Source organism: Festucalex cinctus, chromosome 21 (assembly GCF_051991245.1).
Source record: "Festucalex cinctus isolate MCC-2025b chromosome 21, RoL_Fcin_1.0, whole genome shotgun sequence".
In the NCBI taxonomy this organism is placed as follows: domain Eukaryota; kingdom Metazoa; phylum Chordata; class Actinopteri; order Syngnathiformes; family Syngnathidae; genus Festucalex; species Festucalex cinctus.
Genome location: NC_135431.1, coordinates 1,053,077 through 1,069,712, shown reverse-complemented (window position 1 = coordinate 1,069,712; position 16,636 = coordinate 1,053,077). Strand labels below are relative to the sequence as shown.

At 40.7% G+C, this 16,636-nt stretch overlaps 3 protein-coding genes across 6 annotated transcripts; 2 read left to right on the top strand and 1 right to left on the bottom strand.

The window, feature by feature from the left end:
• The first annotated feature begins 421 nt into the window (after positions 1-421).
• On the top strand, positions 422-8,437 carry cep43 (centrosomal protein 43). Of its 3 annotated transcripts, none has more exons than XM_077510820.1 (12): positions 422-604; positions 1,621-1,674; positions 1,745-1,799; positions 1,871-1,959; positions 2,027-2,158; positions 3,152-3,405; positions 4,048-4,178; positions 4,549-4,599; positions 5,109-5,148; positions 5,272-5,359; positions 5,425-5,549; positions 8,019-8,437. In XM_077510820.1, exons 1-11 carry the CDS (start codon positions 521-523, stop codon positions 5,500-5,502), a joined length of 1,056 nt encoding a protein of 351 aa, XP_077366946.1. In that variant the 5' UTR covers positions 422-520; the 3' UTR covers positions 5,503-5,549; positions 8,019-8,437. The 3 variants fall into 3 exon arrangements, with proteins under 3 accessions (XP_077366946.1, XP_077366947.1, XP_077366948.1); XM_077510821.1 differs by lacking the exon at positions 8,019-8,437 and adding an exon at positions 6,017-6,739; XM_077510822.1 differs by having other exon boundaries at positions 423-604; positions 2,030-2,158.
• Positions 8,438-8,523: 86 nt separating this feature from the next.
• Positions 8,524-12,847, top strand: LOC144010486 (C-1-tetrahydrofolate synthase, cytoplasmic-like). Of its 2 annotated transcripts, XM_077510823.1 has the most exons (11): positions 8,524-8,634; positions 8,803-8,907; positions 8,972-9,050; positions 9,241-9,300; positions 9,958-10,011; positions 10,962-11,098; positions 11,181-11,281; positions 11,350-11,486; positions 11,556-11,667; positions 12,540-12,667; positions 12,762-12,847. In XM_077510823.1, exons 1-11 carry the CDS (start codon positions 8,600-8,602, stop codon positions 12,813-12,815), a joined length of 1,002 nt encoding a protein of 333 aa, XP_077366949.1. In that variant the 5' UTR covers positions 8,524-8,599; the 3' UTR covers positions 12,816-12,847. The 2 variants fall into 2 exon arrangements, with proteins under 2 accessions (XP_077366949.1, XP_077366950.1); XM_077510824.1 differs by lacking the exons at positions 8,524-8,634; positions 8,803-8,907 and having other exon boundaries at positions 9,038-9,160; positions 9,213-9,300.
• A 154-nt stretch (positions 12,848-13,001) lies between these two features.
• On the bottom strand, positions 13,002-16,448 carry zbtb25 (zinc finger and BTB domain containing 25). The gene is made up of 3 exons (XM_077510825.1): positions 16,214-16,448; positions 15,805-16,044; positions 13,002-14,679 (listed from the first exon to the last, which is right to left on the bottom strand). The coding sequence occupies exons 2-3, from the start codon at positions 16,035-16,037 to the stop codon at positions 13,731-13,733; spliced, it is 1,182 nt and encodes a 393-aa protein (XP_077366951.1). The 5' UTR covers positions 16,038-16,044; positions 16,214-16,448; the 3' UTR covers positions 13,002-13,730.
• Between the last annotated feature and the right edge of the window lie 188 nt (positions 16,449-16,636).

Genomic DNA, 16,636 nt, shown 5'->3' with positions numbered 1-16,636 from the left:
GAGTGGGCGGGGCTAAAGCCTGATTGATTTAATAACATAGATTTATTTAATTCCACATTTAATTAATAAATGCCACTTTTATTTAATTATTTAATGGTTTATTAATTAATTTAATTGGAAGTTATACGAATAAAGGAAAAAGAAAAGAAAAAACATTTGGTTCTATTTTGTCCCTCCCGACCGCCAGGTGGCGGTGCTGAAACAGCAATCAATGCTGGCGGTCGTTCGGGACTGATAGAACTGTGATTCCATTCGTAACTGTCGTTTGTAAATTATTCCATTGCTGATTTAAACGAACGTTTCCTCCCCCCAGTTTATTTGCTCCAAATGGAACAAAAGTCACCGTTTAAAAATCCCAACCCAGGGCTTGTCTTCCTACCGCCGACAGATGGCGTAAGAGAGCATTCATCCTTGTTATGTCACTTCGAAGAAGAATTTCCACTTCCTTACCGTTTGTTTTCGGCAGCGAAAAGTTGCTCACTGTTAACAGCGAAGCAGGCGGACTCGATGAAAGCAGAAGATGTCCGCCACAGATGACGACACCGAGTTGAGGGATCTTCTCATCCAGAACTTGGAGAACAACGGAGTTCTCAACAAGCTCAAGGTCAGCTGACTTTCCTCCTGCTCTCGCTTCATCGTCGCCCTCCTCACGCCGGTTGCTAGCATGCTAGGCTAAAGTGGACCAGTGGCAAGGAAACAAAAAAGTAGTGGCAACTACAATCATGCAAGCTTTTTCACAACGGTTTTTTTTTTCCCTCTTCGAAAAGCTTCTAGTAGTAGCACAATCTTCTATTTGCTTGATTGTACTCTTCATGTGCAGTTTGAAAATGATTGAAATGGGATTGTACCCATTTTGTTTGGATTTCAAATAATAACAAAACAAAAAAAACTCGGTCGATACGGACATTTTGTATTGTATAATTTCTTTAAAAATGTAACCTTTTATTGATCCAGGTAAAGCATTTAAGACAGATTCTCATAAAGCTGCTCGGTGATGGAAAAAATCATAATCCCGATTATTTTGGCAAAAATTGAAATCACGATGATTCAAGCGATTATTTATTTTTTGGTACAAAACAAGAAAATGTTTAAGCATTCCAAAATATTGAGACCAATTTTTAAAAACATTAATAATTACATAAGTTCATTTTGGACAAAAACAGAATTTATAATAATATATATTTATAATAATGTATATTTGTTTATTTATGTTGGAAAAAACTAGAGGTGCACTGTGTAGTAGGACGATCATTTATGTTTTGGTACAAATAACATTTTTAAATGTAAAAAATAATTAAAAAATTTGTTAAATTATTAAAGAAGACAAATGCAATTCTTTAGAAAAACTACAATTAAAAAAAATATTAAATTAGTTCTTTTAAAATTTAGAAAAGGCGCAAATGTATAAATTTAAACTCAAAAATTAGTATTGATATTGATTTTGTAATTGTGGCGTGTAATAATTGAAATTGTAATTGAATTTTTATTTATTGCACAGCCCGAGAGTCTCATTTGCAACGCCAACCCGGCGGCTGCAGACATCAAAGTAAAACAAATAGAATATAATGATGTGAATGCACTATAAAAAAAAATGACGCTTTGTTTGTCGTCTTGCCGCAGGCGGAGATGAGGGCGGCCGTCTTTCTGGCCTTGGAGGAGCAGGACCGACTGGAGGTGACGGACGGACGGCGGCCATTTTGTCCTCCTCCGCTCCTTATTCATGCTCCTCTTCTTGCATCCTCAGAACAAGACGCCGCTGGTGAACGAGAACCTGAAGAAATGTCTCAGCACCAAAGATGGTCAGTCGCTTTTTTTTTGCCACGTCGTCCGTTTGACATCCGCTCACACGCTTTTGCGCGACTTCCTGCAGGTCGCCTGGCGGCCGGCCTCATGGTGGACTTCATGCGCGTCTTTGATCTGGACTTCAGCCTGGCCGTCTTCCAGCCCGAGATCAACGCGGTAAGATGGCCGCCGCCGCCGATGTTCGCGCGGCGTGACGTGATCCTGACGCGGCGCGTCGTTAAAGCAGCTCGGCGGCCTGGACAGTCGCCAGCTGCTGTGCGGCCAGCTGGGCCTTGCGGAGGCGGAGCTTAACGCCAACTCGCCCGTGCTGCTGGAGCTCGTAAGGAGAGGACGACGCGAGACCGCGCCCGCCGAGGTGAATGAAGCTCGCCGTCTTTTCAATCCCCCAAAAAATGTCCTGAAAATGAAAAATGTTTGAAATGTGATTTTTTTTTAATAAGATTTATTTTGATATGAACCGGAATAAGGACGTTTGAAAGCGTGTCATCTCTAGCAGCAGCCAATAGGAAAGCATCAAAAGATGATGTCCCTCCCATGCTGTTTTTTAAATATTGTGCATTAGGAATACATAAAATAAACTAAAGCTAATACTAAAACTAACAAAAAATAAACTAAAAAAACGTAACTGATAAATTAAAATAAAAACAAAAATGCTTTTTAAAAAACGCACACTAACTGAAACTGCATTTTCTGTTTGCGAAACGAGCTAAAACTAGAATTGAAGCAAAAATGTCCTTTGTTTGGAAGTGTGTCACACGGAAGTGATGTCATCTTGCAGCAAGCACCTTCACATGACGTCACTCCCATGCTGTTTTTAAAATTAAAATAAATAGATAAAAATATTGCGCCCAAGTAATACACATAAAAAAAACAAAAAAAAACTAATACTATAACAAATTAAAACTAAGCATTTCTTAAATAACTAAAACTGGGAGTGTGACGATATATTGATATCACGATAAATTGTGATACTTTGTCTCCCAATAGATTATCGACACGCCTACGTAAGTATCACCATATTTGTGTAGTTAATATACAGCCACTAGAACGGCTCCATTCTTCTTGAGCAATTACTTGGCGGGCCACTAGGGGGAGCGCCTCAAAAGGGATGGAAGTCTTCAGGCGATGAAGACTCATCAGCTTAGTTTTTAAAAACAAATATTATATATGATTTATTTTTATCGTTTTTTAATTAATATTTTATATATTATGTGTTTATATTTGTATTAGTTTTTTAAATTATTATTATTTATTTAATATTTATTATTTATTGATATCTATTTTATTTGTATTTTTATTATTATATTATTTAATGATTAGTTTTATTGACTTGACTTTGTTGTTTTAGGTGTCATCTGCTTCGGCCGCGTGTGGCCACAAGGAGGAGGAGGAGCTTGTCCAGCGGGCACGCCTCCCCGACGAGGACGAGGACGAGGACGAGGCGGAGGAGGCGGTGCAGGAGCCGCACGCGCAATCGGAGCAGAAAGACGATGACGACGGCGATGACGACGGCGATGACGACGGCGACGACGACGGCGACGGTGATGACGACGACTCCTTTTTCGATGACCCGCTGCCCCGACCGCAAAAGACATACGGATCGTAAGGAAGCTGCACACAAATCTCCACATTTGGAATTTTTTCTTGGATCTCGCAAACGCGTCAAAATGAAGCGGTTAGGGAGCGATGAGCGACACTTTCCCTCAATCGCTCGGAGAGGATTGTGAGTGGGGCAAGTTGACATCTTGGAGGGCTGCATTTGAAAACAGATCTCAAACTGTCCACATCACAATCTCCCAGTTTACGTTGAACCTTTATATGCCACAAGATGGCGCCAAAGTTACACTTTTCTTGCAACCTGAAATTCATTGGAGTATTTCCCCAAAAAAAATTGCCAGATAAAAATCCAAACTATGCACACAATGCAAAGGATGTTTTTTTTGTTTTTTTTTATGTATTTATTTATTTATTTTTTTAGCTTTTTGACATTGGAACCAAAATAAGCTTGTGCGGGAGTCAGCAATTCACGTTGCAGTTAGCTGTTAGCTTGCCTCAGCTTTTTTTTTTTTTTTTTTGCTCAGTCTGCCAGTAACGTGGAAATATATGATGGCCACAAAATTGTGCAATGTGGTGAAAAATGACAGATGGTAAAAAAGTGAACAACACACAGCACATGTTGCGACGTGTTGTTGACGTGTTGTTGACGTGTTGCGACGTGTTGCAACGTGTTGTTGCTGTTTGTAGGCAGGCGGCGACTCGCGACAGCCGACAAATTGCGTCGGGCTCGCTGTCGAATGCGGCGCCGGCAGGCGAAGACGACGACGCCGCAGAAGGTGGAGGAAAAAGCGCATCGGAAAAGAGCCACAATCACACGGGTGGGTCAACATTTGGATTCTGTTCACACCTTTGGAGGAGTCGGCTTGTTTTTGTTTTTTTGTTTTATAAAATCAATCTTTGCCACCTTCTTCCAATGTTTGCTGTCACCAGCTTGCTAGGCTTTATTATTATTATTTTTTTTAAACATAATAGAAATAAATATTTGTGTTCAATGATTGAAATGAAAGGACAGACGTGTCCCATTTAACATTTTTCGATTCTAATTAGTTTTGTCAACAAACAATGCTGTTTCAGCTCCTTGTTGTTTTTATTTGGTGAACATTTTTTTTTGTGCTCGTTTTTGTCTGTTCTAATAAGCTCAGTGGATGTTTTTCATGAATTGTTGCCATGTTCTGTGTCCTGTCTCAGCGTCAGCATCAAAAGTGGAAGCCTTCCAACAGGCCAAGCTCCCCAGCAGAGGTGCCTGACAAATCACATTGATTAGAACTACAAGTATTATTATAAATCGAATCATAATAACACTAGGAATAATCATAGTAATAATAATAACACTTATTCATATTGCATTATACAATAATAATCATTACTATTACTATTATTGTATGTAATATTTATTATTATTATTATTATTATTGTATAGTAAGAATTTTTGTATTATAAAAATTCTAATTATATAATGATTGTATAATAATAATTATTATATAATAGTGATAATTATTATAAATCTAAATACTAATCATAATTGTTATTGTCTAATAATAATATTGAATAATAATGATAATTAATATTGTATAATGATAATAATTATAAGTGTATATATATATATAAATGTATATATAATTATTGCATAATGATGATGATAATAATTATTATTACTGTATAATAATACTAATATTTGTTGGGCTTGAGCTGGGCCAGGCTAATATTTGCTTGTAATGCCTTTTTTTTTTTTTTTTTTTCCCCCACAGAGGACGACAACGACTTGGAGTACGCTGACGACTTCAACAGGTAAGTGGAACTTCCTTGCGGAAGTTGTGGCGTTTGTTGACGGACGGCCTCCGTCAACAAACGCGGCTTGTTTGAAGCCAACTGGTGATGATGATGATGATGATGATGATGACGTCTTTTCAGCCACCGCTCCGACTTGTACAAGAGCGACGTGAGCATCAGCGAGGACCTGGAGGACGTCTCCATCGAGGGGCCTGACCACAGCGACAAGGTGGGCGGAGCTAGCGCCGGCCCACATTTGCGTGTGTGTAATTGTGTGTGTTTGCGCGCTTTTAGCTGGAAGACACGATGGACGTGAGCGTCTCCCAGCCGAGCGCGAGCGTCGGCGTGGATTACATGGAGGAAGTGGCCTGACCTTGCCGCCGGGCGCCACTTCCTGTTTCCGACCGTGTGCACGTCCAGTAAGAACACTTTTTTTTGTTTAGTTTTTTTCTTCCTTCCACTTCATCACTTAAATGTCCGATTGACGTTCCTGCAGAAGCAACTTTGGCTCTTTTAGCTTGAGGCTGCGTTTTTTTTTTATGTATTTTTTTTTCATTTATTTTTTATTTTTATGTCCTTCAAGGTTATTTATTTTTTATTTTTTTAGTTTTATGTCCTTCATGATTTTTTTTCATTTATTTTATTTTAAATGTCCTTCATTCTTCTTTTTTTTTTTATGTCCATGATTTTTTTTCTTTTTTTTTTTTTTTTAAAATTTCTGTCCTTCATGGGTTTTTTTTATTTTATTTTTTTATGTCCTTCAATGTTCTTTTTTATTTGTTTTTATTTTTATGCCCTTCATGTTTGTTTGTTTTTTCCAATGTTTTTTTTTGTTTTTTTTTAAATTTATTGTATTTTATTTGAAATGTCCATCATGGTTTTCTAGTGCCCCCCTCAGGACAAACCTGGCATGATGTCCTGACGTCATTCAGGTCACAATCAGCTGCCCCGTTTTAGCAGCCACCCCGATTGGCTGATGTGATGAAGGGGCGGGGCCTCCCAGTACAGGCTGACTTCCTGTTTGTTGAATTTCCAACAAATAAATTCCACATCCGATTGTTGCGAAACTACTTCCTGTCCCATAAACATAAGCGACCCGGGGAAAAATGCTGAAAAGCAACTTTTATTATCGAAATAAAAAATGGTTTGTCATTTGTACACGACGACATAAATACCAACACCAAAGTTGGCTTGAAGTTGCATAAAAACATTTTATCGAGTCAGCACAAATTTATGATTTGTCGCGCCAAAGTTGTCAAAACATTTGATTGGAACAAATGTATAAAACTACTTCCTGTCCCATAAAAATAAAAGGCCCATGACCGAATGCTTTAAACGTACTTTTATTGTACAATTTATAAAAAAAAAAATACTGCACATTTGTTACAAGCAAGCAGTCATGTGACACAAACGCAAAAGGCCATTGAATGAAATACAAAATACATGTCATCATAATAAATAATATGTATATAATCTATATAACAATAATAACATAAGTCAAAAATACAAAAGGTAATTAAATAAAATACATATAAAAATAATATATAATATTATAAAAAATAAAACACAAAATACATATAATAAATAAAATACAAAAGTAATTAAATAAAATACTTCAAATCCAAAATACTTATAATATATAATTATAATACAAAATACATGTCAAAAAATCAAATACAAAAGGTAGGCATTAAAACAAGCAAGATGAAGAGCTGTGATGTCATATTTTTTTTCCCCTGGTTTCATGGAGCCAATCAAAATTGTAATGAATTTTGCGAAAGTTGTGGACTCACGTTTTTGTCGCGGCGTCCCTCCCACGACGCGACGTTCGCATCCGGATCAAGTGGTCCTAAACATTTCACAAAAGAGCCTGACCACTGTTGAAGTGTCGAGAACCACTCGACCCGGGCGGATGGCACAAAAAGCGAGCGAGCGAGCTGGCGGGCGAGCGGGCGAGCGATCCCATCTCCCGACGCCGGCGTCTCGTCTCTCCTTTTATCCGCGCTCGCGTTGCGAGCCGGTGCGACCTGTCGGTCGGGCGTTGCGAGTCGCGCAAAACCGGAGCGGCCTGCTCCACTCGTTCCGCACGACTTGTTCTGCCTTTTGGCTCGCTTGACCGCCGCCGACGTCTTGCCGAAAAGTCAATGGAATTATTACATTTGTTATATTCATGTAGAATTATAAGATAGGATCCCTGATTTTAAAAAGATCTTCTTTTTTTTTCCAAGAATTGTGAAAATATGCCAGAATGGCCTAAAATTTGCACAAAAAAAAAAAAAAAAAGGTGTTGTGTTTGGAGATGGTGGATTTTCAGTGTATCAGTAAAGGAATAATTGATTTTAAATATATATATTTTTTTTTACTTTTCAAGAATTGTGAAAATATGCCTGGATGGCCTAAAATTTGCAAAAAAAAAAAAAATTATGCTTGGAGAGTGGTGCATTTTCAGTGTATCAGTAAAGGAATAATTGATAAAAAAAAAATATATATATATATATATATAAAATAAAATAGTTGTTGTTTTTTTTTATTTTTCAAGAATTGTGAAAATCCGCCTGAATGGCCTAAAATTTGCACACACAAAAAAAGTTTTCCGTTTTGAGATTTTTTGGTGTATCGATAAAAGGAAACTGCAAACAGGAACAAGTTTTGCAAATAAACGATGACTTGACGGGATATTACGGCACACGTGCGTATTTTAGTTGGAATGGTAGCAAACGATACGTTAAGAAATGTTCGTGCGTGGAGGACCAAGAAATAGGAATCGAATCGGAATTTTCTGTCGTGTTAGTAAATGACAGTGACGGATGATTTTTTCACTTTTATTTTGAAACTCCTCCCCACTTGACACGTGACTTTCGTCTTCTGTGGTGTGCTTTTCTTGAAAGGACTCGTCAGGTGACAGGAAGTGCCTCGCCCGCATTCCCGCCCACCCGCTACCGTTTATCAGGCCGGGTAACCATGGCGACCGCCACTGGAGGCGGGCGTGTGCGTGACTCTGCGTTTTAAGAATGTCACCTGACCTCATTCTAGTGCTGGGTGTGTGCGTGCCAAGGTAGGTCAAAGGTCAGTGCGCCTGGCTGTCAAGTGGCGGAGGGGGCGGGACCTCCCCACCGTGCTCTTATCCAATCAGAGAGGGGGAGGATGTGGTCAAGTTTGCCTTCCCTTTTTCTTTCTCTTTCAAACTTTATGATTAGGATTATTATTATTGTTATTATTATTATTTGAAAGCCAAATGAAAGGTTGCAAGTCGTGTTTGTCTACGCGTGGACTTTGAAATCTGTAAATAAAAGCGTTTGATTTTGGATCCATTTGTAAGTTGTGACATGTTTACAACACACAAAATAAACGTTGCATTTATTCGGGTTCATCTTTTTAATTTGTCACTTTTATTTCAAAGGCACAATTTTCTCGCTACTTCAAAATTTTTTTTGTGTTACTCACTGACCTATTGTACACACGCTGGTCAATGATTACACATTGGTGTTGCGGTGGCCTCGTAAGGTAAGACGCCACGTCGCCTTTGCCGACTTGGTTTCTGGTTTTTTATTGACAATTGACTAAATACTCGAATTTTTTTGTAATATATAATCATAAATAATGACATTTTTCAACTCTAATCAATTGTGCGTAATCGATGATTGGTTGATGAAAATGAAAATGTCCATTCAGAGTCACGTCAACCATGTTGAGCCTGTTGCGCCACGCGAGCGCGTCTCGTTGCTACGGAGGACGACGCTCCATAGCAACCGTCATCTCCGGGAAGCAAACGTCCAGGTGGGTCGCTCGTCCGGCCGTGATGTCGTGCGTCACTTTCACAAAACAAAAAACGTGTCTTCAGGCTGGTCAGGGAACGTCTGAAGAAGGACGTGGACCAGATGAAGAGGTCAAAGGTCGTCCCCGGGCTGCTGGTTTTGCAGGTCGCTCCGTTTCAAGCGCGAAACTGTCGTGATGTCACCGTGTGACGTCATCGCGTGATGTCATCGCGTGATGTCGTCGCGTGACGTCATCGCGTGATGTCATCGCGTGACGACGTCGCTTGATGTCATCGCTTGACGTCATCGTGTGACGTCATCGCGTGATGTCATCGCGTGCCGCGTGTGCTTCCAGGTGGGAAACCGAGAAGATTCCAACTTGTACATCAGCAGTAAGATGAAGGCCGCAGCTGAGGTGAATTTGCAAGCTGATAGGTTGGATTTCGGATGCCTGCACTTTTTCACATATATGGATGTTAGATTCATTGATTTTTTTGTCCATTCAGATCAGATGGTAGAATAGTTTTTGGTTTTTGTATGGCCAATCAGATTGGATGTTATATATATTATTATTATTATTTTTTTTAATCAAATCTGCTGTCATCATTTTTCATTTTTTGCTTGGCTAATCAGATCAAATGTTAGAATTTTTTTTTTAATCAGATCAGATGTTATTTTTTTTCTTTGTCCAATCAGGTTGGATGTTGGAATTTCTTTTTTTTTTTTTTTTGGCCAATCAGATCTGATGTTAGATTTCTTTTTTTCTTTTTTTTTTCAATCAGATCGTATGTTAGAAAAAAAAAAATTTCAATCAGATTGGATGTGAGAAATTTTTGTTTTTTCATCCAATCAGGTCGATGTTAAAATATTTCTGTATTTGTCCAATCAGATTGGATGTTGAAATTTTTTATTTTTGGCCAATCAGTTTACTGTCGCCATCTAGTGGTTGGGGGGTAGAATACACACGTATCGCTAGACAAAAAAAAAAAAAAAAAAGACGTCTCAAGACGCCACTTTAGTGATTTGTGTGTTGACTTGCGTTTGTTTTCTTTCTTTTTTTTCCTCCTTTCAGGTGGGCATCGACGCGTCGCACGTGAGGTTGCCCAACACGGTGACGCAAGACGAGGTGCGTCCATCGTCATCAGTTGGCGACACGTCAGAATTAGCATTGCTTCAACTTTAGACTTCGTGCTGTGAAAATAATATATAATACTTTCATTATTATATTTTATTTTATTGGTGCTTATTTGCAACATAAATAATTCAAATGGACAAAAAATAATAATGAAAGCGCCATCTAACCAATAGGCAAGTATACATAATACGGAATAAGACGGTTAACACTACACTTCCTGTTAAGGCTCTTATTTTGGAAACTATTTCCACCACTTCCTGTGCACTCCTCAGACGCTAACTTCACAACAACAGGAATGGAAGGGGGCGTTTCTTCCCGACATGCTTTGGTTGAAAATTACAAGTCAACATTCAAAATGAATAAATGACTAAAAGTACAAATAAAAACCGATATAAAAATAAATGACAAAGTGAAAATAAAAAGATATAAAATAAATGACTCAATAAATAAATAAAAGTGAAAATGAAAACTGATATTAAAAAAATTAAATAAATAAATGACTAAAAGTGAAAATGAAAACGGATATAAAAAAGACTGAATAAAAAAATAAAGTGAAAATAAAAATGGATATAAAATAAATAACTAAAAGTGAAAATAAAAACTAATATTAAAATGAATGACTAAATGAATAAATGACTAAAAGTGAAAATAAAAACTGATATAAAAAATATAATTCAAAAATGTAATACAGTTGTATTTATATATTTGCATTTTTGAATTATATATTATTTTATATTTGTTTTTATTTATTTCGTCATTTATTTATTTGGAATTCTGGATGCAGTTTTTGGCCCTCTATGGTCATATTCATCCATTCAGTGTTGTTTCGATTTGCGTATCGCTAACAAATGTCGCCGCCTCATGTAAACGTTCCGGTCGGTTTGAAAAATGGATCCGCCGGCCGGCCGGCTTGTGACTGGGTTTCGTTTTTTGCGCTTCAGGTGCTGCGTGCCATCGCGGCGGTCAACGAGGACGCGTCGGTGCACGGCCTGATCGTGCAACTTCCGCTGGATTGCGTCGCCCGCGTGGACGTGGAGCTGCTCACCGACGCCGTCTCGCCGCTCAAAGACGTCGACGGGTCCGAGATCAGTGCAGGAATTCAAATGGAATTTATGCGCCGTCGTCGTCGTCGTGGATGATTTTTTTTTGTGTGTGCGCAGTCTGAGTTGCATCAACGCCGGCAAGTTATCTCGCGGCGACTTGAGCAACTGCTTCATCCCGTGCACGCCCAACGGATGCATGGAACTCATCCGACAGACAGGTGGGCGGGATCACATTTTTGTTCTCCTTTTGTTTGACGGCAATATTTTCCTCGCTTCTGATTGGCAGGCGTGCCGGTGGCTGGCAAACACGCGGTGGTGATTGGCCGCAGCAAGATTGTGGGCGCGCCCATGCACGACCTGCTCTTGTGGAATCACGCCACCGTCACCACCTGCCACTCCAGGACGCCCGACATCGCCGAGCAGGTATGACGTCATCGGGATCAGCTTTCGTTGTTACTATTTGTTTCTTCGTTTACGTTTTCCGTTGTTCAGGTGGGCAGGGCGGACATCGTGGTGGTGGGGGCGGGGCAAGCGGAGATGGTGCGAGGCGATTGGCTGAAGGAGGGCTGCGTGCTCGTCGACTGCGGGATCAATCACGTGGCAGGTGAGGTGTCATGTGACCGCGCGTGTCATACGGCCGGGACGTCCTGACGCTTTTTGTTAGGAAATCATAATAATTACACATTTAGTTATTGTTTTTTTATTTATTTTATGAATTATTTGGAATGAGTTAATCATTAAATGAAATAATTTGAGATTTTTAATAAATTGAGATGTTTTCCTCATCAATTCATCGATTACAATACTTTTATTCATTTTTGTCATTTAGAATGATTAAATGTGTAATAATTAGTTATTTACACACTTAACATTTTATTTTAATAGTTCTGTGATTAATTCAATTTATTCACATTTGAATAAAATAATGACTACAAAGTATAATTTGTCATGAACAGAAACTATTTTACGTATTTTACCCAATTTTCTAATTTCATTCAATTTAAGATGGTAGAAGAAAATATTTATTTACTAAAAATAAATATGTTTTATTGATTAAAATTAAAATTTGTATTCATTTTTTTAAAATTTAATTTGTCATGAAGAGTAACTCGAGATTACATTTGCATTGGATTGAAATTTAAATTTAAAATTGTATTAAAAATATTTATTAAAATAGATTTCTTATTAAATGTTTTTATTATTTAGAAATAAATTAAAAATAAATAAAATGTATTAATTATTAATTATTAATTTCAATTTGTCATGAAGAGAAACTTATTTACTTTAAAATTTCAAATGGTATTAAAATGTATTTCTTATTAAATGTTTTTATTATTTAGAAGTAAATTAAAAATAAATCAAATGAATATTGTTTAAAATGTATTATTCATTTCAATTTGTCATGAAGAGAATTATTTGACATATTTTACACATGAATTGATTTTATTTTGTTCCTCGTGATTTTTTTTTCCCCAGACGCGAGCAAGCCTGGCGGCAAGCGCGTTGTGGGCGACGTTCACTTCGCCTCAGCCTATCAGAGGGCGGGATTCATCACGCCGGTTCCGGGAGGGGTGGGGCCTATGACGGTGGCCATGCTCATGCAGGTAAGAAACAACCACCACAGGGGGGCGCCAGAGGAGACACGGAAATAAAACGACACGCTGATGCATTTGTTTGTTTGTTTGTTTTTTGCCGCAGAACACGGTGCTCAGCGCGCAGCGCTTCCTCGCCAACGCCGGACGCGCCCTCTGACCTCTGACAACAAACATTCGAGCATTTTTTCCGAGGGGGGGGGGGCGACCTCATCCTTTGTTACAGTATTGGCAAACCAAAAATGTTTTTGTGATGACGACAAAGAAACAAAAGGATTTCTTTGGTGACATCATAGTGATGTCGAGGGGGGAAAAAGTGGTGCTTTGACGCCAAGGAAATAGTGAGTTGAGGAGCTTCATTGAAAAAAAAAAAAAAAAAAAAAGTCACGTTTAATTTCAAGTTAAAGTTTTGCTTTGACGTCATCATTTATCTTTTTTTTTGTTTTTTAATATAATTTATTTTACCAATATTTTTAATCCAATAAATTTGTATTTGATTAAAAATATCAGTAAAATAAATGTATTATTTAATTTCATTAAAATATTGAATCGTTCATTTATTTTGTATAAAATATTAGAAAAATACACAAAATTAGAATGAATTTTTTTTTATAAAACACAATTTGACATGTTACATAAATTTGTGGCCCTTGAGGACCAAAATTTGCACATCCGTGGTCCAAATGAAACTCCTCAACACTCTCCAACATAGTTTCTTGGCACAAAATGGCGCCAAAGTATAAAGGAAAAGGAAAAAAAAATGGACTTGAACCCAGAACCTCAGAATTGTGAGGCGGGCACCTTGACCCAATAAATAGTCCTTGCATTTCAAAATAAAAGCAGCAGAACCACAAAGTGTGTTTGATCAGAGCTTTTACTTTGAAAACCACACCGAGGACAAAAACATCAAGCGTCACCGTTTGACTTCCTGTCACGTGACCGAACCAGGAAGCGTCACGTTTGACTTCCTGTCACGTGACCGAACCAGGAAGTGTCACGTTTGACTTCCTGTCACGTGACCGAACCAGGAAGCGTCACCGTTTGACTTCCTGTCACGTGACCGAACCAGGAAGCGTCACTCGCAGCGCCCGCCGTCGCCGCTCTCCTGCGAGATTTCCGAGTCGAGCGAGTAGGCGGAGCTCCCGTTGTCGTGCGCCTCGTTGTTGGCCGAGGCCCCGCCCCCTCCCCCTTCGGGGCCGAAATGGGCGGAGCTGTGGAAGAGCTGGCCGTGGCGGTGCAGCCGGGGCGGCTTGGCGGTGTGCGCGTACATGTGCTCCTGCAGCTGGCTCTTGTGCGAGAAGCGCACGCCGCACACGGCGCACGCCATCTTGCGCTTGCGCGAGTGGGCGGCGACGAGGGCGGGGGCGGCGCCCAGCCCCGCCCCCTCGCGGCTCCGCCGGAGCTCGGCCGCCAGCTGCGCGGCCAGCGCCCGGCTCTGCCGCAGCGCCTCCTCCAGGCGGCCGTCGTCCTCGTCCAGGCCGCCGCCCCCGCCGCCCTCCATGAAGAGGGCGTGGCTAAAGAGGTGCTGGCGCAGACGCTCGGGCGACGGGCAGCGGTGGCCGCAGCGGGGGCACGCCAGCGGCGACCCCGCCCCCTCCTCCTCCTCCTCCTCGTCGGGACGCTCCTGCTTGATGGCCGCCGACACGTCTGCGTCGTCCCGCGGCGACGACGCGCGGCCCTCGGATCGCTCGCCTTCCGATCCCGTGGCGAGCGACGGGTGCGAGTGGGCGCGTCCGGCCGGCTCGGCGGCGGCGGGCGCCTCCTTGCCGGCCAGCTGGGACGAAATCTGGATGCCGTACAGGTTGGACATGCGCACCGCGTCGGCGGCGGCCGATGCGGCGGCGCCGGCGGCGGGCCCGTCGGCGCTTTTGCGGCACAGCTGGTGGGCGTGGAGGAACTTGATGCCGTCCTCCAGGCGGGCGGGCTCCACGGCCTGCTTGGGACACGCCCCCGTGTACATGACGTGCAGCAGGTAGCTGAACACGTCCGGTTGGATGTCGGTCGGCTGGATCTTGATGCACTCGCTGACAAAACGCACACAAGACGCTAATTAGCGACTTCATTCATGATTTAAATGTAATTCTGAATTATTTCCATTTATTAAATGAAATTAATTCAATGCAACTTTTTTTTTTCTGCTTCCACATTTGTCACACTACAGAAGTTTACACGTGTTGCTAATGCTAAATGCTAGCGCTAAAGTTGTTGTTGGAAACCGTTTCCGATTCCCTCATTACGATACGCAAACGTCCTCCACTGGTATCTTGAGATACGAGTGGAGTCCATTTATGACTCTTTTTGAGATATGAGTTGACATTGCAACAATTTTTTTTCCCCAACTTGAGATCCAAACACGGTATCCCTCTGAATTGTGGGCCAGTCTCTTGGGGCGAAATGGAAGAAAATAAGCATGAAATCATTCAAACCCAAAAACATGAAAACACGTTTTTAATACTTTGTCCTTCATTCGAAAACAATGCATTTAAATATGTTTGGGTTTTTTTTTATGCAAGAGCGTACAGAAGGCTTTGATGCAACTTCTGACATGAAGAGGTGGCTGAAAGCAGTGTAAGTTATTACAAAAAAACGGCCAGCAGGTGGCAGCAGAGTATTAGAGATCAGCCATGTTGCAACAAACTCTTTTTGCCAGTGTTTTCACCAGGAATTTGAATATTGATGAAACGTAGCTATATTCTAATGCTAATTGCTGCAAAACCGAAACAGATAAAAATATACTTTTTTTCTCTGATGAAAGAAGAGACTTTCATCTTTCTTTTGGTATGTTCCGTCTTTTTATAGCAGCAGAACACAATAATCTGTGGGCCTTGCAAAATCAGTTCAAATCTAGTCTCACACGAGTCGGTCTTTAAAAAAAAAAAAAAGAAGAGGCCAGCCCGGAATGATGACAACTTTGATTTGGTTCCAGTTTTTCATGTTTTTTCAAAAGACTGAAACAAAATGGCACAAATGCATTATTATTATTATTATTATTATTATTGTAGAATACTTGTCTTTATTTTTTGGAGAGGCTGGACGAATGGTTGGACCGTCTTAAGGTCATTTGCATTCATTTCAACGGGAAGAGTTTTCAGTGACGGAACGAAACAACTCGTATCTCAAGGCACCGCTGCATGGCGCGTGCGCGCGACCTGCTCTGGTGTATGAAGATCATCTTGAAGTAGTTGGAGAAGGCGGCGAGGACGGCGCGGTGGGCTTTGAAGTAGACGTTGCCGATGGCGACCGTGCAGTCGCACAGGAAGCCGAACTCGCGCTGCACGTTCAGCTGCTGCAGCAGCAGCAGACTGTGCGCGGACGTCGTCGTCGTCGCCGCCGCCGTCGCCGTCGCCGCCGTCGCCGCCGCCGCCGCCGACGTCGCCTCCATCGCGGACCTGCAAGCGAGCGCGCACACACCTTTTGTCAAAGACGAGTCGAGCGGCGTGCGAGCTGCGCGCGCGTTCGGCGTAATTGACGCACGCGCACGACGCAGCCGCTCAATTAGGGCGTCGTTGATTGATTGATTGATTGATTGATTGATTGAGTGGTTGATTGACGCCTTACCGCCGAAAGGATCCCGTGCAGCGCAAAACGAGGATGAAGATGAAGGTGAAGATGATTGTTTGTGCGCCAAACCGCGTCACGTCTCGCGAGAGGATGCGGGGAATCACGTGAGACCAAAAAAAAATACAAATAAAGAAGAAAAAAAAAACACACTTTGGAATGTATGGAAGCGTATTACATTTATTTGAAGAAAAAAAAATCCAGTTTTTCTGACTAATTTTTTGGGAGCTTTCTTTTTTTTCTTTTTTTTTGTGTTTTTGAAAACGTAATAAAAAAATAAATAAAATAAAACAAAAAATATTACAAAAAAATTATTATAAAATTATTATAAAGAACAGACGTCGGTGCTCTGTTTGTCAGAGTAATACCCCCCCCCCCCACCCCCTCCATTTTTCTGAGTAATTTTTTTTCTTGTTTTTCTGA